Here is a 24,505-nt window from a genome sequence, read left to right as displayed (position 1 = left end):
TTCTCTCTCTGCCCCTCCCCTGCTCATGCATGTGCCTGCTCGCTCTCGCTCTCTCTCTCTCTCAAAAATAAATTTTAAAAAATTAGGATATGTAAAACCAATTTATTTCCTAAGAATCCTGAATACTTGTTGATTTTTCAGTATATGCATATTTAGTACTGGCATTCTGAACTCAAAAGCCCAGTAGAGTATTAGTTTTATAGTGATTTGTTGCCCTCTATTGCTTTTCAAATAAGTTATTTTTCTTTGTAAATAGATTATGCACTTACATTTGGATAAACCTTCTTTATCAGCAATTGGTTTTTTTTCTATAAAGGCCCTTTTATTTAAAATGTTATATATGTATAAACACTGATTTCTTAACTTTAGGGATTTTTTTGTCCAAATTCGGGGAATTGAGAAGGTATGTTTTTGTACCTTGATTTAAGGCTTATTTGATTATATCTTGTATTTAAAAAAATTCTATGCATATATATGAGAGAGTGTGTGTGTGTATATATATATGTGTGTATATATATATGTGTGTGTGTATATATATATATATATGTACATTTTTTTTTTTTTAGAGAGATTGGGAGTATAGGCTGGGGGGAGGGGCAGAGGGAGATGGAGAGAGAGAATCTCAAGCAGGCTCTGTGCCCAGTGTGAAGTCCTACATGGGGCTCATCTCACCACCAGGAAAACATGAGCTAAGCCAAAACCAAGAGTCATACACTTAACCAACTGAGCCATCCAGGTGCCCCTGAAAAGAAATATTTTTTAAAAATCTGAAATTTAAAATCATGGAAAAAAGTGTCATAAAGTTCTTTATTCAAAATACTTTAGAAGACTCTGTTTTACTTATAATGTACTACATAAAATTTAAACTCCTTAACATGGGGTCTGCCCACCTTTCTGGCCCCTGCCTACCTCTCCCGTCTCCCTCCTGTCACACACCCTACCTATTCCCATGCATTTCAGTCTCAAATAATGAAAAACTTGTATTGCTGGTAACAGGCTGTGTCCTTTCAGTCTGTGACTTTGCACGTGTACTCTTGTGGCAATCTAAAATGCTTTCCTCATCCATCTCACCCATGTCCAAGCTACCTTCTCTGCAAAATCCTTACTAATCTATAATATTCTCCTTAAATTTTATCTTGCTGGTGCCTTCTCTAACTTCCTTAGGCAGTTGGGACAATTCCTGTGACTCTTCCAAAGTGCATGTTCTGTCTGATAACAACTTTTCCATTTTCAAAGTTGTTTTTAACTTCATTCCCCAATAAACCCTGAGTCCCTCAACAACCAAAGAGAACACATTTTACTTACTTTAGTTTTCATAGCATATTTAGTCTAGAGCCTAGCACAAGTAGATATTTCTCAAAAAAAAAAAAAAAAAAAAAGGTGAAGGGGGAATAACAAGGGACAAGGGATTCCTTACTTAAGCTGTAGATGGCTGTACCATTTAAATAGGAATATTAGGAGTCTGGGGAACTAGAAACAGCTACGAAGGTGCCAGCCTCTGAGCCACTCAGTACTATTCCAGACTTGTGTGTGAGCCTTCCATTGCCAGTGCTACCTTCAAGATTCAGCTCTTGAAACTAGCACTGCTTTATAAGGCTCATTTACTTGCCTCCCTAAGAGAACTCAAACCCCTTTTTCCATCCCCATCTGGTACCATTCCTGGATAATTCATAATAGCTTGAAAAGATGGTGTGGGTGTACTTTACAGGTTTATTAGTAATATTTAACACTTATTGAGTGCTTACTGTATGCCAGTCTCTTTGCTTACATGTTTTTCATATATTGCCTCATTTAATACAACAATTTGATGAATTTTCTGCCATTATGCCAATTTAGCAATCTAAGAAGGGGTGGAAAGAATGAAGTTCAGTGAGATGAATTAAACTGCCCAAGGCAGCTACTTACTAAGGCAATGAGATTTTTTTTTTAATGTTTACTTATTTATTTTGAGAGAGAGACTATGTGTGAGCACAAGCGGGGGAGGAGCAGAGAGAGGGAGAGAGAGATTCCCAAGCAGGCTCCATGCTGTCAGCGCAGAGCCCAACATGAGGCTCGACTCACAAACCATGAGATCGTGACCTGAGCTGAGATCAAGAGTCAGATGCTTAACCAACTGAGCCACCCAGGCACCCCGCCCTCCCCACACGACAGGGAGAGTTTAAATCCTGTGTAACTTCAGACCCATTTTTCTTATTCACCACCAATGAGTATCACCTGGCTATAACTGAAGCCCAAACAGCAGAATGGTCATAGTGTGCACTTTGAAATCATCTAGACCTGGCTTCAAAATCCATAGCAAATAACTTCACATTTCTGGCCTTCAGTTTCCTGTAGGTCATTTTACATTATCATATGTAAAATGGTAATGCCTATGCTGAAAGGGTTATTGCCCACCTAAGTGTATGATATATGCGGACTAACAGTAATGTTAGCTCCATTCCCTTCTTTTACGCTTCTGTTTATGTGAGCTCTGAGGTAATGGTTTGTACAGAATAAGGCCTGACATAAGACAAATAAGAAAGTTAGCATCTTCTGTCTTCTAGTTAGTACTACCATAGTGCCAACCAGTGCCTGGCTTCCATGATCTCCAAGTGTTTTATGACTATGATCACATTTACTCTTTTAATGAGAAGAGTGTGTCTTGAATATTTAATGGTTGTTAACTGCCCATAAATATACCGTAGTAGGATAAAGATTAGAATCCATGATCTCTCTACTGTACTAGACTTCTCTCTTGGTAATTCTTAGGGAACATATGAGATTCTGAGATGTTATTTATTATATAAAATAGGTGCCCCTATGATTCCATACCATGGACCTGTTATTACTATTCAACAAAGCAAACTATAAACACAGCTGCTGTTTTAGTGTGGCTTGTGGTTTTGTTTTGTTTTTATTTGAACTTTTTTATGCAGGCAGATCATCATTTAAAAGTAGTCATTTGGCATTTCCCTTGCATTCTTCAAATTTTTTTGTATGTTTTAAAAAGCTTAGCTTAAGTCACTTCTATAATTATGCACACAGATTGATCCATCTGGTCTTTTTAGTAACCAATGAATTTTCATTTAAAAGTATAGGAAATAGAATAATTATATTTTAAATCCTATAACTTCAGTGGGACTCTTTTATAAACTTGAAGAAACATTTTCAACTATTAAAAATAGTTTTATATTCTTTACTGTCTTCCAGTTGATTTCTGTATTTCTAGAGATGCGAGAGGGCTTGAAATTTCTATTTCTATTTTTTAACTCCTTCATGTGTTAGAACTCTGAAGCGTACTGTAAGCACTTGTCTGCAACTGACCAGTGGAAATGTGTGCCCAAAGTAGGCCCTATTGCCCTCTAGCTCCTACTGGCTGTAAGGTGAAAGAAAGATGGATTGTAGGGGGCAAACCTAGATCTAGGGAGACAATTTAGGCTTTAGCAGTCTAGACAAGAAATAGTAGTGGCCTGACCCAGGGTACTAAGACTGGTAGTGGAGTATACAGATTCAGGGAATAGAATTAACAAAGTTGATGGATTAGATTTTGATGGGTATGACATACAGGAGTCAGAGAAAGAAAGTTTCTGGATTTAATTACTTGTGATTTTAATTATCCTATACCCAACAAACACATAATCTTCATACTCTTGACTTTGCCTTGTAAGGACAAGGGCCATGTCTATTTTATCCCATTATCATATTCCCAGGACCTAACATGGTCCTATAGAATAGCCCCAGTACATTTTTTTTTTTTTTTCAGCCCCAGTACTTTTTTAGTGAATAAACAAAGTGTCATTTATGGCTGTTGTCCACCATGCCTGAAGTTACCTGAGCTTTTGGTTCATTTCTCTAGCCTGACTTTCATTTCTTTTTTATTTCTTTAGTGTCTCTCACTTTACCTTTTTTACTGCTTTTAGAGTGTAGCTTACTGAATAAAAGAAAATATAAACATAAGTAGCAAGAATGAACTTGTGCTTTGTGGGTTTTGTAGTATCTTCTAAAGAATCCCCGAGATTGTTGACATCTTTAAAAATTAGGGCCTCTAATCATAATACTACTTAGTATTTTTAAAAATATTACAAGTACTCTAACACTGTACTAACAAAGAGAGTCAGTGGGTCTCATTTGTGTGTAGATCAATTCATTTCAATCAGAAGTATTAGTGGGTTATTTGATAAAGTAGATGAATCATTCAAATTCATCATATCTCAGGGAAAATGCATTGATGACACTTTATATTATAGTGAATATATACCTAAATTATACTTTCAAAGCAGAATGGTCTATGAAGTCACTTAGACAATAATCAGTACAAAGAGGGAAATTACAAAGATTAATTTAAGAAAAAGACTAAGCCATGTAATTTCCCATTACCACAGCGTGCAGATAGGGAGTGAAAAGGAAGATTTGACTTCTCTCGCCTTTACTCATCTTTAAAATGAGATGGGGCGCCTGGGTGGCGCAGTCGGTTAAGCGTCCGACTTCAGCCAGGTCACGATCTCGCGGTCCGTGAGTTCGAGCCCCGCGTCAGGCTCTGTGCTGACGGCTCGGAGCCTGGAGCCTGTTTCCGATTCTGTGTCTCCCTCTCTCTCTGCCCCTCCCCCGTTCATGCTCTGTCTCTCTCTGTCCCAAAAATAAATAAAAAAACGTTGAAAAAAAAAATTAAAAAAAAATAAAATAAAATGAGAGCAATGGACCCATGATCTAAAAGATCCTTTCCAGCTCAGATTCTCTTGCTCTAGAAAATAGAAGAGAATGATAAAGGTGATATGTGATGGGAATTTTAGTTTCAATTACAATTTACTGTTCATTCTTCCCATAGCTTCAGCTCTGTCTGATAAAACCTGACTTTTAAAAAATCTAGTAAAATAAAACGTTTTTAGTTAGTGATTTTATTAAATATAATTAAATTCAAGTAGTTTTTTTGGTTTGTTTTTTTTGTTTGTTTGTTTGTTTTGTTTTTTTGTTTTTTTCTAATTCCTGCTTTGGAATCAGTTCCTTCAGCCTAATTTGGAGCAACAGTCTCCATTAAAATATTTAAGATAAATGCTTGCCCTAACAATTCAAACTACAGAAAAAGTTTTTACATTTAGTAATGCCATAAACGTACTCTTCTATAGTTGTTTTTGTTTTAACATGTTTTTTTTCCCCCTTCGGTTTAGATTTCTGCTTTGGGACAGCCACGCATCTAATTCCTTAAAACAGTTTTATATGTAAAACTTGTAAAGAATCAGAACAATGCCTCCAAGACCATCATCAGGTGAACTGTGGGGCATCCACTTGATGCCCCCAAGAATCCTAGTAGAATGTTTACTACCAAATGGAATGATAGTGACGTTAGAATGCCTCCGTGAGGCTACATTAATAACTATAAAGCATGAATTATTTAAAGAAGCAAGAAAATATCCTCTCCATCAACTTCTTCAAGATGAATCTTCTTACATTTTCGTAAGTGTTACCCAAGAAGCAGAAAGGGAAGAATTTTTTGATGAAACAAGACGACTTTGTGACCTTCGGCTTTTTCAACCCTTTTTAAAAGTAATTGAGCCAGTAGGCAACCGTGAAGAAAAGATCCTCAATCGAGAAATTGGTATGACACAGTTTTTAACTAAATGGCATTGTCGTCCTATTCTAAAAGCAAATAACTGTGAAACTTAACTATTTTCTCATTACTAAAATATTTCTGTCTGAATCAGTTAATTACCTTTGTAACCTCAGGTAAATAGATTTTGAAATAAAAACCATTACAAATCTATAATAATCTTTTGATTATTTGGCTAAGGAACTATTTTTAACACCTTGGTGTTAAATTTTTCTTTAAGAAATATCATTTGTAGGGTTGGCTTAGATTTGTTATAGTCCAGTTTTGTTGTATTACTCTTCAAAAAAAAAATTACACGGATGTTTGCTACCTCTGATCCAAATCGCTGAATATATTATGTTCTGTATGTTAAAGATATTTGAGTCCTTGTCAACTCTTACTTTACTATATGTATTTATTAAAAATTTCTTTAAACCCAGAGAGACTTCTTTACTCTATTGTGATCTTCCAGATCTGTCAAATTCCCCATTTGTAAGAAACATGTTCATACTTTATGTTTAATAGAATGTTATATTCTTTATGTAATTTTTTAAGGTTTTGCTATTGGCATGCCAGTGTGTGAATTTGATATGGTTAAAGATCCAGAAGTACAGGACTTCCGAAGAAATATTCTGAATGTTTGTAAAGAAGCTGTGGATCTTCGGGATCTTAATTCACCTCATAGTAGAGCAATGTATGTCTATCCTCCAAATGTAGAATCTTCACCAGAACTGCCAAAGCACATATATAATAAACTAGATAAAGGTAAGAAAATTGTCAATCTACCGTAATTGGTTACTATAATAAAAATTTCTATCTGTGCCTATATATTTATACAGTCTTTTTATTAGATGCTGGATGATAAGCTTCTTGAAGGCAGGGACTGCTTATGCTGACAAGATATAGCTGAGTGCCAAATACATATGTATGTAATGAATATTTTTTGATTGAATGAATTGTGTGCATATGGTGCTGATCCCTTGGTGAATTCTGTATCTTAGAATAAAACTAAAGAACTTTGTGGAATTCATTATTACACAGTTACGATCAATTATCTTTTTACCAAAAAAATTATAAATAGAAATACTTTATGAAATTTTGGGAAAACTTTGCACATTCTTGTTATCTTTTATCATATGTAGAAAGAAAAACAAATTTCTTAGTGGTAAATGCAATAATTAAATCTGATAGTGAATAATATATAAATTGACTTTTGATACTTAATGAATCAATTTCTAGAATTAAGTGAACATGGAAATTTATAAACTATATTATAGTTTGGGAAATGAAAATATCATTGTATCAGATAAATATCTGTATTTTCCAAGATAACAAAGTGAAGGCTTCAATTTGAAGTTACAGAATAAGTTAACTCTCACACACAATTAAATACAAAATTTTGATAGTAGAATACGTTAAGACATCTTATTACTATTCCACCCAAAATATTCAAAGTAGTTTAATGCAGTATAACATAAGATCTTCATTTGAAAATCTTCTCTACTCTAGTATACCTTTTAAAATGGAATTCTCTTGGGAGCACCTGGGTGGCTCAGTGAGTTAAGCGTCCGCCTTTGGCTCAGGTCATGATCTCATGGCTTGTGAGTTCGAGCCCCGCATCGGGCTCTGTGCTGACAGCTTGGAGCCTGGAGCTGCTTCTGATTCTGTGTCTCCCTCTCTCTCTACTCCTCCCCCCTGCTCATGCTTTGTCTCTCTCTCACAAATAAATAAACATTAAAAAAATTTTTTTAATGGAATTCTCTTTTCATTTTTTTCCAACATTCTTTATGAAAATTTTCCAACATGCAGTAAAGTTGAAAGAATTGTACTGTGAACACCCAGACCACTCTACCATCGTTTAAATCTTTCCATTTTCATCATCTTCCACCCTCCTCCCAGCTTAATTTATCTTAAAAGGAAAACATTTAAAGATTCATACTCTTTTCCTTCCTCCACCATCTTTTCTTTTATTCTGATTCAGCATTTTCTTCATGTCTCCATGATTCTTTCCCATAGTTGCCAGAAAGTCTTCTGTATTTTAAGTACTGTTGAACCTTTGATAGCATCATAAGTCACTTTTCACAGGGGTTGTAGTCATGAAGTATGTCATGAAGTTTAGAATGGAAATTAGCTTGGCCTCAGGTACTTGTTACCCACTAATCACAGTGTTGGGTGCTTGCCATAAAACATGAGATCTGAGCATGGTCTGGCAGCCCTATCATATTTGAAGATTTATGGTTTGTACCTGATATTTACCTGTACTTAATTAGTTTGATTATAAGTAATTTCCGATTTTGATTAGAATAATGGTAGTGCATATTTTTTGAAATCTGTCAAATGAAATTTATATGATGATTGCATCTAATAATGTTTTCCTGTTACAGGGCAAATAATAGTGGTGATTTGGGTAATAGTTTCTCCAAATAATGACAAGCAGAAGTATACTCTGAAAATCAACCATGACTGTGTGCCAGAACAAGTAATTGCTGAAGCAATCAGGAAAAAAACTCGAAGTATGTTGCTATCATCTGAACAACTAAAACTCTGTGTTTTAGAATACCAGGGCAAGTATATTTTAAAAGTATGTGGATGTGATGAATACTTCCTTGAAAAATATCCTCTAAGTCAGTATAAGGTGAGTAACAAGCTTCAAAAATATTAAATTTAAATTTAAAAGTTGGGGCAAATATCTGTACTTTTAGGACATACTTTTTGAAAATTCAGTGATTGTATTCATAAGTTTATTTTTAATACTGTAATTAATTTGAGAGATTGATGATGTGTTTAATTTGAGAGAATAGATGCTTTTTTTCCTTTAGGTTTTATGTATTTAATATTTGAGGCGTGACTGTAGATATATGGGTAAGCTGATTAAATTGTTTATTGCGATATAAACAGTGTTGGTGCACCACATGCTCAGTTGGAAGAGCATGTGACTCTTGATCTTGGAGTTGTGAGTTGGAGCCCCATGTTGGGTGTAGAGATTACTTAAATAAATAAAACTTAAAAAAAAAGATATAAACAGTGTTTTCATAATGAATATCCTTTGGTCATTGTTTTTAATTCCTTTTTTTGTTGTTTTTTGCTTACATGTTGCTTTTAAAATGAAATACCTTATAAGAAATTACTTCTCCCCTCCCCTCTTCATCTTTTACAGTACATAAGAAGCTGTATAATGCTTGGGAGGATGCCCAATTTGATGCTGATGGCTAAAGAAAGCCTTTACTCCCAACTGCCAATGGACTGTTTCACAATGCCATCTTATTCCAGACGTATCTCCACAGCTACACCATATATGAATGGAGAAACATCTACAAAGTCCCTTTGGGTTATAAATAGTGCACTCAGAATAAAAATCCTTTGTGCAACCTATGTGAATGTAAATATTCGAGACATCGACAAGGTGAAGTCAAGTGTTGATGCTTATTATCTTATATAAATTATTTTACATAAACTTTTTAACTGCATTGTATGTAATAATCTGTTGACCTGCACTGTGTTTCAGAGAGCTACAGTACTGCTCCTCTGCCTTAGCTATTGCACAGTGTACAGTCCTTTTTCTGCAATTCTAATATCCATAATTCTAATATTCTAATAATTCTAATTTCCATAAATCTAAGTTCTTAAAACCAAGTGTTTACAGAATTCATTTGTCAGCAAAACCTGACCCAACCTGAAACAGGAATTTTTATAGTCTTTTTATATCCCATTTAGTATAAATATTAATGTGATTTGTTGCAGAAATATTAATGTCTTTATGGAGTGCTGTTCCAGCTGCTAAGAATATGAAGTAATATTTAGTATATGTACTAATTTATCTTCCTAAAATATGAAAAACTCTAAATTACATACCTTATTATATATGTGAAGGGAGAACAGAAAAGCTATATCTGAACAGAAACCTCTAATGGATCCTTCATTTATATCAGTTACATTATTTTACTATTGGTTCTGTAGTGTGTGTGTGTGTGTGTGTGTGTGCACGCGCGCGTGTGTATTATGTTTGTATATATTTGTATACACATACTTTTTTTTTCTTTTTAAGATCTATGTTCGAACAGGTATCTATCATGGAGGAGAACCCTTATGTGATAATGTGAACACTCAAAGAGTACCTTGTTCTAATCCCAGGTAAGGAAGCCCTGTTAGTGTTTAGCAATGTAATCAATACAAGAAGCATTTTTTTTTTTTTTGGCATCATTAGTTTTATACAACTCATATAAATTACCAGACACTTACATATAGAACATAAGGTCTTTGGGTCAAATGAGTATCAGTCACAAGATCATTTTATGGAGTCTCTGTAAAATTTTATGTGAAAGACTTTTCTGATTCTCTCTTTCTGTTATATCAAGTAGAAAACAGAATATGGTTACATTTTGTACCATGATGATTCCCTACCTTAGATCTAAATGCTAAATAAACCTAGCATTTTATTCATCTCTCCATTTCTATTTACATTAAGAAGAAGTGAGAGTTGGCAGACAACTGCAGAGCCAGACTACTCTGAGGCACTCACATCACTCACAGGAATAGGTATTTATGACATTCAAATGAAGAGTCTTTGGGAACAAATCAGTTTCTTAGAAGGAGGGGAAGTTTTAAGGAACATTTTAAATGATTACTGCCTAGATATAATGAAGAAATAAAAGGTAATATAATCCAACAGTTTGCCATACTGCCATTTCTTTGGCTCTTTGTGGAATGATTTGGGAATTAAGAATCTACCCATGGGGGCAGGGCGCCTGGGTGGCTCAGTCAGTTGAGCGTCCGACTTCGGCTCAGGTCATGATCTCACAGTCTGTGGGTTCGAGCCCCGCGTCAGGCTCTGTGCTGACAGCTCAGAGCCTGGAGCCTGTTTCCAAGCCTGTGTCTCCCTTTCTCTCTGCCTCTCCCCCAGTCTCACTTTGTCTCACTCTGTCTCTCAAAAATAAATAAATATTAAAAAAATAAAATTAAAAAAAAAATCTACCCATGAATATAATAGAAGTATTTTAAGAGCACTCAGATTGTTATTAAGATTAAAGATGGATTTTTGTAGACTAGCAATAAAGACAACTAGTAAAACATCCAGAAGTAAATTTTATAATGAATTTAGACTGAATTCTAGAAGAGTCCAGAAAAAGTTCTGGTCTTGTACTTAATTAAGCTGCTGGATGTGGCCATCATTCTAGGGCTTAGGTGATGTACAAAGAGATGATAGCCTTCACCAGGAAGAAGTGAAATAGTTCCTTGCCCTACCTGAACAATTGTCAGTCAGAAAACACATCATTTAAGTTAGATTGCACTGTGAAACAAACAACTGCAGATTCTTTTAAAATTTTGTTATAACAGCAAAAGTTTATTTCCCTTCCACACTGCATGTCTGTCACAGGTTGGGTGGGGTGGTTGTGTGAGGAAGAGAAAAACAATGAGGAAATAATGGCCAAAAATTTTCTAAATTTTGTGAAACCTATAAACAATCTAAGGAGTTCAACAATCCCAAGCAAAGACCCCAAAATAATATTGGGTAGATCTATCCTAGTTGTTTCAAGTATCAAAAGTAAATACACTAGTTTTATAAAAGTAGAAGGTAAATTTGTTTAATAATACAAGATTAAAAGCTCAAAATTTTAGTAAATTATTTAGAAAGGACTTTCATTTGATTATCTTTTCTTGAAGAATTCCCTAGTTTAGAACAATAGACTAGTGTCTCTGATGACCATAGATGCAAAAAATCCTTAACAAATATTAGCAAACCAAATCCAACAATACATTTTTAAAAAGTCATTCACAGGGTCAGGGCACCTGGGTGACTCAGTCAAATTAGTGTCCAAATCTTGATTTCAGTTCAAGGTTATGGTCTCGAGGTTCATGGGTTCAGGTGGCACAGAGCCTTTTTTGGATTCTCTCTCTCTCCCTCTCTCTCTCTGTCTCTGTCTGTCTCTCTCTGTCTCTATCTCAAAATAAGTAAACTTAAAAACAAAATTCCCTACAATCAAGTGAGATTTATTCCTGGGATGCAAGGGGTTCAGTAGTTGCAGATCAATCAACGTGATACTTCACATCATTAAGAGAAAGGATAAAAACCGTATGATCATTTTAACAGATGCAGACAAACCATTTGAGAAGGTACAACATCCATTCATGATAAAAACTCTCAACAAAGTAGGTTTAGAGGGTACTTACCTCAGCATAATAAAGACCATCTATAGAAAACCTACAGTTAACATCATACTCAATGGTAAAAAATTGAGGTCTTTCCCCCTAAGATCAGGAACAAGACAAGGATGTTCACTCTCACCACTTTTAGTCAACATAGTACTGGAAGTCCTGGACACAGTAATCATTCAAAAAAAAAAAGGAATAAAAGGTATCCACATTGGCAAGGAAGAAGTAAAACTTCCACTATTTGCAAATGAAATGATACTATATATAGAAAATCCTAAAGACTCTAGCCAACAGACCCGTAGAACTAATAAATTAATTCAGTAAGGTCACAGGACACAAAATCAGTGTACAGAAATCTGTTGGATTTCTGTACATCAATAATGAAGCAACAGCAGGAGAAAGTAAGAAAGCAGTCCCATTTACAGTTGTACCAAAAATAATAAAATACCTAGGAATAAACTTAACCAAAGAGGTGGAAGACCTTTCTCTGAAAACTATAAAACATTGTTAAAAGAAATTGGAGATGACACAAACAAGTGGAAAGATATTCCATGGTCAGGAATTAGAAGAACAAATATTGTTAAAATGTCCATACTACCCAAAGAATCTTCCTCAAAAAAATTAAAAAGAGAACTGCCTTATGACCTAGTAATCCCACTACTGGCATTTACCCAAAGAATATGAAAACACTAATTTTAAAAGATCTGTGCACCCCTGTGTTTATAGCAGCATTATTTACCATACACCAATTATGGAAGCAACTCAAGTGTCAATCAATAGATGAATGGCTAAAGAAGATGTGGTATATATATATACAATGGAGTAGTATTCAGCCATAAAAAAAAAAAAAAAAAAGAATGAAGTCTTGCCATTTGCAGCAACGTGGATGGAGCTAGAAAGTATAGTGCTAAGTGAAGTAGGTCCGAGAAAGACAAATACAATATGATTTTACTCATATGGAATTTAAGAAACAAAACAAATGAACCAAGGAGGGGAAAGATGCAAACCAAGAAACAGACTCTTAACCATAGAGAACAGACAGGGTTACCAGAGGGGAGGTCGTGGGGAGATGGGAGAAATAGAGGATAGGGATTAAGAATACAGTCATCATGATGAGCACTGAGTACTGCATAAAATTGTTGAATCACTATATTGTATGCCTGAAATTGATATAACAGTGTGTGTTAACTATATTGGATTAAAATAAAAAATATTTTGGGGTGCCTGGGTGGCTCAGTCGGTTGAGTGTCCGACTTCAGCTCGGGTCATGATCTCACAGTTCGTGAGTTCAAGCCCTGTGTCTGGCTCTGTACTGACAGCTCAGAGCCTGAAGCCTGCTTCTGATTCTGTGTCTCCCTCTCTCTGCCCCTTCCCCACTCATGCTCCGTCTCTGTCTCTCAAAAATGAATAATGTTAAAAAAAAATTTATAAATAAATAAATAAATAAAAGATACTTTAAAAAAATTCTCTGGTTAAAGGGTAAAATCTCTATGGTAGTAGTATGAGGATTTAAGTAGATTTTTTTTTAACTTTTCTGTATTTACAGAATTAAAGTCAAGGATAAAAGAATATGAAGTTATTGGAAAGGTAGAAAAGTAGATTTTTTAAAAATTCTTACTGAGATTAAGTGATTGTTCCAAAAACATGCTTCCCATATATGAGATAAACTAGATACATAATGCTTTCTTCATAGAGGTTACCAGTTCTCTCCCAAAATCAAAACCAGTTTGGACTATATATAGCAAACCATTGCGTAAAAATAAAGAACTTAATTGGTATTTGCACACACGTCTATATGGACTTTAGAGAAACAGAGAAACATACTTTAGTCAATTAGCATAGTATTGAACAACTACACTCATAGGATATAGCTCTCTTAGAAAGTGTGTGGAATATTCCTCATTAATTATGAGCAATTCTAAAGATTGAGAAGTAATAAAAACAGGTACATTTAAGTACCTGTGTCTTTAATTTTTCTTAAATTACTGTAGACTTATCAAAACCCACGGTATTTCTTCTGCCTATAATTATTGTTTCTTTTCCCTTTGGAATTCCTCATTACTAAATTCTCCCATTAAATGTAAGCTTTCTCTGCATCAAAAGACTGTATTTTTTTCATCTTTGCCCATAAATAGCACTTATTTTATTGATAAAGTTTATACCCTAGTTTGGCTAATTAAAAATAGAATTTTTGTGTCATTTTATTGTCTTGTTTTACTTATAATAAAAAATTGAGTTATGAAAAAGCCTATTGAAAAATTTTCTTGGTTAATATTTAGCACTTGAGCGTTTACCATGGACCAGTTACTATTCTGATCACTTTATTTGTGTTATCTGACTGAGCCAGTCAGGCGCCCCTTCACTTGTGTTATCTCATTTGATTTTCACAACAACCTTATAGAGTAAATACTGTTATTAGTCTCATTCCACAGATGAGAAAACAGACAAAAGCAAGCGTTGCACATTTAATAAAATAGTAGAAACAAGATTCTACTCAACTTAGTCTGACTTCTGAGTTTATAACTGGTAGCTGTTGCTATAATGTTTCGTAGCTATTGCTATATTGTTTCAAAACAAAACAATATGTTATACTTGGCTCTTTACAAATATGTCCAACAAAATAGACATAATTTCACATGTAATATCCAGTAAATTGAAAGGAGTTTATCATAAATATTTGAGTAATTTTTTATCATCACTTTCTATAGCAACTTTTAATTCTTTCCTTATTATGAATGTTAAGTATTACCTCTCGTGAAGGAGTTATGTTCAACTTCAAATACTTCTGCTTACATGTCCTTCATTTTATTAACATGCTGTCTTATTTAATGGGTTCTTCCGAGTAACACTACACCATATATAAGAGTAAATATGATTGTAATCATAATAGGAAATCTCACGCTTCTTGTTTAGTTTCTGTGTGCCTTTTCTATAAGCTGGTTTGTTTTTAATTATTTTTTTTTTTTACTAAAGTGTAGCACAAATGCATGCAAATATATAAATCTAATTGTATATTTCATTGACTTTTCACAAAGTTAATACCCATTTAACCACCATGCTGGTGAAGACATAGAACATTTACCAGAAATATGACATTGCCCCTTCCCATTAACCTTCTCACCTCCCTGGACAACCACTATCCTGACTTCTAACATTGTTTGTTCATTTGAACTGTTTTTGAATTGTATCTAAATGTATTCAAGGCATCAATTTTCTTCTGTGTCTAGCTTCTTTCACTCATGTTTGTAAGATTTCATCCATATTGTAAGTAACATGTTTATTTCCATTGCTGTATAGTATACCATTATGTGACTCTCCTGCAATTTATTCCACTTTTGGACATTTGGACGGTTTGTATTTGGGGGATATTTGCAAATACTCAAATACTCATCACTCCACAGTATATGAGATTTCCTGATTTCCTGATTTCCTGTTACTACACATCCTTACCACATCCTTACCTTAGTGATATCTCCATGGTGTTTTATTTTGCATTTTCTGCATGGTAAATAATATTGACTACTTTTTTATGTTTATTGGCCGTTTGGATATGACCTTGTGAAGGATGCCTGTTCCAGTTGATCTCCAGCCTGCTTTTCATTTGATTTCTCTTTTTCTTGATGATTTGTAGGAGTCATTTATATACTCTGGATGAAGCCTTTTTATGGTAAATTATTTTTTCCTTTAACATTTTACATAGGTGGAATGAATGGCTAAATTACGATATATACATTCCTGATCTTCCTCGTGCTGCTCGACTTTGCCTTTCCATTTGTTCTGTTAAAGGCCGAAAGGGTGCTAAAGAGGTAAAGTATTTCAGAAAGAATAATTATATTTACTTCTAAAAGCTCCTAATTGGGGCACCTGGATGGCGCAGTCGGTTAAGCGTCCGACTTCAGCCAGGTCACGATCTCGCGGTCCGTGAGTTCGAGCCCCGCGTCAGGCTCTGGGCTGATGGCTCGGAGCCTGGAGCCTGTTTCCGATTCTGTGTCTCCCTCTCTCTCTGCCCCTCCCCCGTTCATGCTCTGTCTCTCTCTGTCCCAAAAATAAATAAAAAACGTTGAAAAAAAAAAATTTAAAAGCTCCTAATTATAACTGCTGATTTGAATTTTTATCAAGAAATGGATTTTTTCGTCATTTAAAAATTGATCAAATATTTTAAAATTTTTAATAAATGAATGTGTCTAAGAGTAAGTACCTTTGGAGAGCTTCCCGAATTTATTTATGATGAGTGAGTATTTCCTGAGTTCACACTGATAGAATTTTTTAAACATGCAAAATGACTGCACACAAATACCTGTTAAATGACAACATGTTAATGTCTTCCTGGCTTGCTTTGGTTCATGTTACTTACTCATAAGTAAGGAAAAATACGTGTAATTTCAAATGGGGAAACAGAGAGTGCTTATACTTTCAAAAAAATTAATATGGCTTATTATAGATATCATTGTAATGATTAGTTATTGAATTCTTCCTGGGAAAGAAAAGTGTTTTGAAATGCATTTTATAATTTAATCCACAGAGTAGTGAATACTTTTCTCTGTGTTTTTTAAGGAACACTGTCCATTGGCCTGGGGAAATATAAACTTGTTTGATTACACAGATACTCTAGTATCTGGAAAAATGGCTTTGAATCTTTGGCCAGTACCTCATGGATTAGAAGATTTGCTGAACCCTATTGGTGTTACTGGGTCAAATCCAAATAAAGTAAGCTTTTTATTATCATAAGTTAGAATTTTTCTTTCATTACAGTCAAGCATAATATATATGATAACTTTTATTCCATCTCTTAGGAAACCCCATGCTTAGAGTTGGAGTTTGACTGGTTCAGCAGTGTGGTAAAGTTCCCAGATATGTCAGTGATTGAAGAGCATGCCAACTGGTCTGTGTCTCGAGAAGCAGGATTTAGTTATTCCCATGCAGGACTGGTAAGGCAAATCACTGAGTTTTCTTAGCTCCTATGGGCTCTCAGACAGTATTGCGATATAATCCCATTCTCCATATGCTAATTCTTTTACTGCAGCTCTTCCTCTTCTTAGTTTATTGAGCCCTCCTGCTTTCACTTAATAAGTATTTATTGAATGTAGACTATATGTTTATATTTATTGTATGAAAGGTACTGAGTAATAAAGTTGTGACCTAAAGAGACCTCCATTGTGTATGCAGTCTAATGGTAAAAATAGACATCAGAGTGGTAAAATCAGAAATAAAAGATTATAAATCATGGTTAAGTGCTATGAAGGAAAAGTCAATAGTGTGCCAAGAATGACTACAGAGGGTGGGGGGGAAAAGCTAATATATATTGGATTCAAGAAAGAACTTATTTCTCTGAGATAGTAACTTTGAAGTTGAAACAAAAGTATGAGTATGTTGTTAGTTGAGCTTGGAAGCAGAGGAAATAACTTTACCACATACTCCAGATTGCCTAGAGAGATTACATTTAAAATGGAGTTTAAATATGGATCAAGTTGTCTCATCTTGGCCATTACTTTGGAACCACCATATACCTACCACTATGTGGTATACTATACCACTAACTCTACTATATCTCAAGGGCAAAGGTGTCAGTGCTGGGAGAAAAGGTTATTTTTGCTCTTTGTTGTCTCTTTCCCTAGTTCCAGATTTATCACTTTTTCTTTGGCCTGGTTTTACATTAAGATAGACCAATCAATGAATATGGGGTCAAGAGGTCCTGAAATATGCCTACCTGAATAACGGCAATACCCAGGGCCAGCTAGAATCCTGCACTGAGGAACTTTATTAGTTTACAGCTATGTTCTCAGTAAGGAGTTTACAAATCCCTTTTGTAAACTGATTAATAATAATCATAACTGGGGTGCCTGGGTGGCTCAGTCGGTTAAGCATCTGACTTCAGCTTAGGTCATAATCTCACAGTTCGTGGGTTCAAGCCCCGCATCAGGCTCTGTGCTGACAGCTCGGAACCTGGCCTGCTTTGGATTCTGTGTCCCCTTCTCTCTCTGCCCCTCGCTCACTCGCTCTCTGTCTCTCTCATAAATAAATAAACATTAAAAAAAGAATCATAATCATAACCTTGCTGCCTGTATACTTTCAGACACATATAGCAGGTGTTTTGGTAAGTACAAATTAAAATCATCACTGAATTCTATCAGATACTAAAAGTACAATTAACTTTCTTCACATTAAAAAGGAATTAATTTTCTTGGGGCACTTGGGTGGCTCAATCCATTAAGTGTCTAGCTCTTGATTTCAGCTCAGGTCATGAGCTCACAGTTAGTGGGATTGAGCCCTGTGTCAGGCTTCATGGTGAGAGTGCAGATCCTGCTTGGGATTCTCTCTTTTCCCTGTCTCTCTGCCCCTCCCCTGCTTGTGCTGTCTCTCTCAGAATACATAAACTGTTTTTTAGAAAAGGAATTCTTTTTCTTGAAAAATGTAGCTACTATTTTGTCAGTTTAATTTCTTGTTGATAATTGCTGACATTTGTCAAGTGTTTACTGTGTACCAAAAGTCATACCAATCACTTTTTCACATTTTATCTCATTTAACCTCAAAAGCAGTCTCTATGAGGGTAGGTACTATTATAATCCCTGTTTTACCAGTAAGGAAACAGGCTTAAGTTTAACTTCTCCCATGTCACTGTTTAATAAGTATTGAGCCTCTCACTCTTAACTCTTCTGCTATAACTGAACAGGAACTCCTTAATTTTGAAATTGGGATTGAAATATTGATGAGCATTCATTCCCATAAAATGTCCATAGTCCTGTCTGATTAGGTATACCTATAAACCATTTGAATTATCAGAGTCAAGTTCACTTTAAAACTCATTGATTTCCTATTTTATTCATACATTCATCACTGAATTCAGTTTACCATCAGAGTCTGTTGTGCCAGTTAGCTTTTGACATTTTGTTTGGTTTTTTTTTTTTGAGCAGTTCTAACTCTTTGTAAGGATTAATATTTTATTACTCTTTTCTTTCTGGGAAGAATTTTTTCTTTAAAGGAAAAAGAAAAATTTTTTATTTTTATTATAGAATAAAACTGGGTCAGTTTTTCAGTTACCATTGGGTCTGTTGAAAACTTTTATAAATCTAGGATACAAATGATGCCCCAAAGGTCCTGGGAGGTAGAGGGGACAAATTCACCCCAGTTGAGAACCACTACTCCAGTCTCTAATGATGACAGTAAATTGATCATATAGGTTAAACATCAGGTAACAATATCTTAGATGAATTTTCTCAAACTCAAGAAATGGTGAGTGAACAACATATTTCCAAGAACAAAAAGGAAATGTGATATTCACACTCAGTCATTCAACAGGAATAACCTCATCACACAATATTTTTTTTACAAGAACCTGGACCATGCCTTATCCTTCTTCCAGTTTTAATGATGCTGTACACTAAAATTTACCTGATACACTTTTTAAGTGAAGAAACATCACAGACAAGTGTGTATACAAAGATGATTAAAGGAAAAAGGTGACGTAGAAATTTTTTAATTTCTTGGATTACTGTCCGAGTTTTCAAAAGTAATACATTTTGACAATTCAAGTACAAGAAGAAAAACCAGAAGTAATGATAAGCTAGAACTTATTGCTATCTATTTGAAATTAGGAATCAGTATATACTGATAAATTATGTATGTTCCAGGCTTTTGCATGACCGTTGATGAGCAAGGAGTTAGTGGCTTTCAAAATATGTTGCCCATTTTGGATTATGAATTTAGTTTTACTGTGTTTAAATTCTTTTTTTTTTAATGTTTTATTTTTGTTTATTAATGGTTTTTAATGTTTTATTTTTGAGTGAGAGAGACAGTGAGAGAGACAGTGTGAGTGCAGGAGGGGCAGAGAGAGAGGGAGACATAGAATCCGAAGCAGGCTTCAGGCTCTGAGCTGTCAACATAGGTAGAGCCCGTTGCATGGCTTAAGCCCATGAGTCCACTTGTGAGATCATGACCAGAGCCGTAGTCGGACGCTCAACCAACTGAGCCACCCAGGCTCCCCTACTGTGTTTAAATTCTTAATAAGATGTCTAATAAAATTGTTTTCACAATTGTTTTTCACAAAGCTTTTTCACAAAGCTTTTTCACAGTTGTTTATTCTGTAAGTTATTTTGAATTAAAAGTAAAAGCAGATAAAAATAAGCAAATAATATTGAGTCCATTGGACCAAGATGATAAATGATAATGACAAATGACAATGACAACTTTTCCTGGTGAATTGAGGGTTAAGTATTTATTATCTCTTACCTGGAGTATTATAATAGCCTAAATGGTCTTACTCAGTCCACAGAGCAGCCAGAATAACCTTTATGAAACAAATCAAATCATGAGATTCATCCTTTAAATAGCTTTCACTAAAAAAAAAAAAAAAAAAAAAATCCAGACATTTCATCCTGATTTGCAAGTTTTACATGCTCTGAACAGACCTCCTGTCTCTCCTCCCCCTCATCTACTAGGCTTCAGGCTTACAGATCTTCCTGCCAAACTCCTCTCCTTGGGTCACTTTCACTGTTTCCTCCATCTGCAGTTGTCTTTTCCTTCATCTAAGTGTGGATGGTTCTTTCTTGTCATTTGGATCACAAACTAAATATTCCCTTCTCAGAGGCCATTTCCAAACACCCAGTGTGACATGCCCACTCAGTCATTCTCCGTTACATCACCCAGAGTATATCAACTCTTGAAGATTTTTCTTATTTGTTCATTGAATTTTTTCACTATAATGGACGCCCTGTTAGTGCAGGTTCTTTTATTATTTAAGACCCCAGCAGGAAGAACAAAACAAGGCGCAGAGTAGATGTTTTAGTATTTGTTGATGGACATGTGCCAATGATATTTCTGTGAACTATTATATAAAAACAATATTTAAATGTTAGTATAATGTTAACAAATGTTAATAAAAACCAAGTAGCATGGATGCCTGCTTTCATTTTTAGCCATTGGGGATATGTGTAACCCATTCGAAGGAATGTATATATATGTTTTCATAATAAATTAATATAAATTCAGAATTATTCATTATGCAGTTAATATATCTGTATTTAAAGGAAATAAACACATTACTTGGAATCTTGGAATTATACTAAAAGTTATAGTGTTTTCATTTTAGTTTCTGAACATTTAACGTTCAGTGTTTTAATAGGGGTTTTTCTTTTCCTTTTTCTCTTATTTTTACCTTTTAAATTTGAAAGCCTTGCAGTGATTATAAGGATATACTCAAGCAAAGATTAGGAATAAAATAAATTCTTAGGAAAGAATTTACATTTTTATTTTATTATTTTACTATTGTTTATTTCCATTCCAGAAACATGAGCAGATTAGTTAATAGAATACTAGGAAGGGGCCTCACCAGTAAGACAAATTATTTACTGCTACCCCCTAGTATCCCAGTCTGGGCTTATCCTTGACTAATTTAGCAGTTACTGTTCTGTGGTTGGTGGTAATGTTAACTTAGTAAGATACTGGATTTGTTCCACAAATACTGCCTTAAGTTGATTCTTTCCTGTCCCTGAAAATAAAGTCTTGTGATGAGAATAAACTGTTTCACAACAGTTAATAAGCAATGTAAAGTTATTGGCACTTTTCTTTTTTTGTAGATAACTCATGAATCCAGGGGAAAATATGGCAAAGAAAATCATATAAGATATTACTTTATTTTACAGAGTAACAGACTAGCTAGAGACAATGAATTAAGAGAAAATGATAAAGAACAGCTCCGAGCAATTTGTACCCGAGATCCTCTATCTGAAATCACTGAGCAAGAGAAAGATTTTCTGTGGAGCCACAGGTAAATGTTAAAATGGAGATTCCCTGTTTCTTCTATTAAGGAGAAAGAACTGATTTTGGCTTATCTTACAGATTCTGTCATACCTGTTAAAGTACATAAAGCATAATTTACATAACTTTTTTATTATAAACATTATTCTTTTTAAAGCTGTGGATGAGGATCAGTATTTCTAGCAAACCACGCTCCTTTGGTACTGACCTTGAATCTTAAACCCTTGAAGCCTTTTTTAAAATTCTAAATCCCTAATAGCACTTTTTTAGGATTTGGTTTTTGGAGCTTTTTTAATGAAATTCAAGATCCAAAAAAAAAACTAGTAGTTTTAGATCAATTTAGTTGTGATTTAGCTGGTCTAGATATTTCCATTTTAAGGCGTTCCTTCTATTTTTTTTTCTTATACCTCCTCAAAGTAATAGTGCAGTGCTTTATTTTCACTTATGAAGAAATTATCCCACTACTTGGAAAGTATACAGTGATTTATTTAAATAAAGCAGTTGCAGTGCATTTCTGCAGAAATTTTGTCCAGCAACTTAACAGTAGAACTGGTGACTCTTTGCATGGTTTCTGTTGCATAAGTAGGTAAATTAAAAGAGCTATATAAAGAGTGTTATGAGGGGCGCCTGGGTGGCTCATTCAGTTGAGCGTCCGACTTCAGCTCAGGTCACGATCTCGCAGTCCGTGAGTTCGAGCCCCGCGTCAGGCTCTGGGCTGATGGCTCAGAGCCTGGAGCCTGCTTCCGATTCTGTGTCTCCCTCTCTCTCTGCCCCTCCCCCGTTCATGCTCTGTCTCTCTCTGTCTCAAAAATAAATAAATGTTAAAAAAAAAAAAAGTGTTATGAAATAAAATCATAATTTTTTCTAAGTATTTGTCTGCCATTTGGATTTTTTTTTTTGTCTTCCTTGCCATTATAACTATGTCTAAGGATACATGTACATATATATGCAACTATAGTGTTAAACACTGATTTCTTTTGATTTTAAGGAAGGCTAGTAATGGTGAGTTTTAAAAGTGTTTGGAACTTCTTAAAGATTACATAGTTTAAGATTTAGATATGTAGGCCTTTTGAATAACATGCAGAAATGTTTTTTGTTTTGTTTTGTCTTTTCCACACAGACACTATTGTGTAACTATCCCTGAAATTCTACCCAAACTGCTTCTGTCTGTTAAATGGAATTCTAGAGATGAAGTAGCTCAGGTAAATGCATGTTGGAGATTACGGAATAACTGTTGTATAAAATTGGTATGTTGTTCAAATCGTTTTCTCTCAGAAAGTCTGCATAAATGTAAGAGGTGAAATAGACTATGTTTTATATTAATAATGGTAATATGGTGGAGAAAAATACCATTCAAACTGCGTCTACTGATAAAATTAATTAGAATTGAACATTTTAAGCACTGAATTCATGAGAAGAGCTCTTATCTAAACCAATTTTAAAATAAGAAATTAAGACAGTGTCTTAACAGCATTCACTCACAACTATCCTATGCTTTTTAAATACGATTTATTGTCTTTCTTATAACAGATGTACTGCTTAGTAAAAGATTGGCCTCCAATCAAACCTGAACAGGCAATGGAGCTTCTGGATTGTAATTACCCAGATCCTATGGTTCGAGGTTTTGCTGTTCGATGCTTGGAAAAATACTTAACAGATGACAAGCTTTCTCAGTACTTAATTCAGCTAGTACAGGTAAAATAATGTAAAATAGAAAAATAGTGTTTTATTCTAAATCTGTGCAACTTTACCCAAACCGTGGATCTTTATCTACCCTGGTTTTATGCTTTTTTAAAAATCAGTTTTATTATCATTAGTGACTACTTGCTTTCTAAAAAATTCTCTGTAAATCTAACCATGCAAAAACTGACCCTGATTAACGCAAAGTTGTTTTTATGTTTGTGTTTAATCACATAGGTCCTAAAATATGAACAGTATTTGGATAACCTGCTTGTGAGATTTTTACTCAAGAAAGCATTGACTAATCAAAGGATTGGGCACTTTTTCTTTTGGCATTTAAAGTAAGTCACGCTATTTTCCCATTAAATTCTTAGGTATATATTACTTGCTTTCTTAATAGATCTATAAATATTCGTTACTTATATACTGTTGTTTTGTTTGTCTGGAAGACTATTCCATAATGAAAGTATATTTGTAAGCTTCCCCTCAGATTTTTTTCATTTAAAAAAAATTTTTTTTTTAATGTTTATTTATTTTTGAGACAGAGAGAGACAGAGCATGAACGGGAGGGGCAGAGAGAGAGGAAGGCACAGAATCCGAAGCAGGCTCCAGGCTCTGAGCTGTCAGCACAGAGCCTGACGCAGGGCTCGAATTCACGAACCGTGAGATCACGACCTGAGCTGAAGTCAGACATTCAACCAACTGAGCCACCCAGGCGCCCCTCCCCTCAAATTTTTAAATAAGCAATAAAATTCAAACTGAATTTTATACAGAAATTAGAGCTGAAATATTTTTAAAGACTTATATTTTTCTTTGAGCAAAACAAAATTTGCTAGATTAATATTGTTTAATATTGCAGTTGGTTTCATTGTATGTGTGGATTAAAATACCCAAAATTAAACAAAAGCTCCTACCTCAGAATTCAGAATAATAATATAAAAATCCCAAGTTTCTTACTAGAAAACAAGCAAACAAGCTAATTAAGAGTAAAAAGTATTTTGTAGAATATGATCTAATACTCAGTGTCATCACAAGTCATACACTGTTTTCTAAATTTAGAAAGATTTAAAATTAACTTGATATCTTTATAATTAACTTGATTTTTTTAATGTTAAAATGAATCAAAGGTGGAATCTTGAAGCTAGGTCTAAAATAACTTAAATTCAAAGACAGTATAGAAAAGGTGCATGTATGCCAGAAGAGTTAAATAGTACTCACTGAGCTCTTCACTCCCTCCCTATTCGTTTTATTACTTTTGTGCCTAATTTCCTTTTTTTCATGTTTATATTTTTTTTAAGTTTTTATTTAAATTCCAGTTAACATTCAGTGTGTATTAGTTTCAGGTATACAATCTGTACA

General features: G+C 34.4%; 1 protein-coding gene across 2 annotated transcripts in view; it reads left to right on the top strand.

The window, feature by feature from the left end:
- PIK3CA (phosphatidylinositol-4,5-bisphosphate 3-kinase catalytic subunit alpha) overlaps positions 1-24,505 on the top strand; it is an 84,242-nt gene that overhangs the window by 43,207 nt on the left and 16,530 nt on the right. For both annotated transcript variants that reach the window (XM_060639260.3, XM_060639261.3), the window contains exons 2-13: positions 5,145-5,572; positions 6,119-6,328; positions 7,948-8,198; positions 8,721-8,966; positions 9,609-9,694; positions 15,414-15,519; positions 16,268-16,420; positions 16,507-16,641; positions 21,352-21,476; positions 22,587-22,668; positions 22,997-23,161; positions 23,384-23,487. In XM_060639260.3, the coding sequence (XP_060495243.1) occupies positions 5,221-5,572; positions 6,119-6,328; positions 7,948-8,198; positions 8,721-8,966; positions 9,609-9,694; positions 15,414-15,519; positions 16,268-16,420; positions 16,507-16,641; positions 21,352-21,476; positions 22,587-22,668; positions 22,997-23,161; positions 23,384-23,487 (2,015 nt within the window). In that variant the 5' untranslated portion in view covers positions 5,145-5,220. The remainder of the gene's footprint in view (positions 1-5,144; positions 5,573-6,118; positions 6,329-7,947; positions 8,199-8,720; positions 8,967-9,608; positions 9,695-15,413; positions 15,520-16,267; positions 16,421-16,506; positions 16,642-21,351; positions 21,477-22,586; positions 22,669-22,996; positions 23,162-23,383; positions 23,488-24,505) is intronic.

This window comes from Panthera onca, chromosome C2, assembly GCF_046562875.1.
Source record: "Panthera onca isolate mPanOnc1 chromosome C2, mPanOnc1 haplotype 2, whole genome shotgun sequence".
Taxonomy (NCBI): Eukaryota; Metazoa; Chordata; class Mammalia; order Carnivora; family Felidae; genus Panthera; species Panthera onca.
Note: the sequence above shows the minus strand (reverse complement) of the source record. Positions and strands in the feature narration are given on the sequence as shown.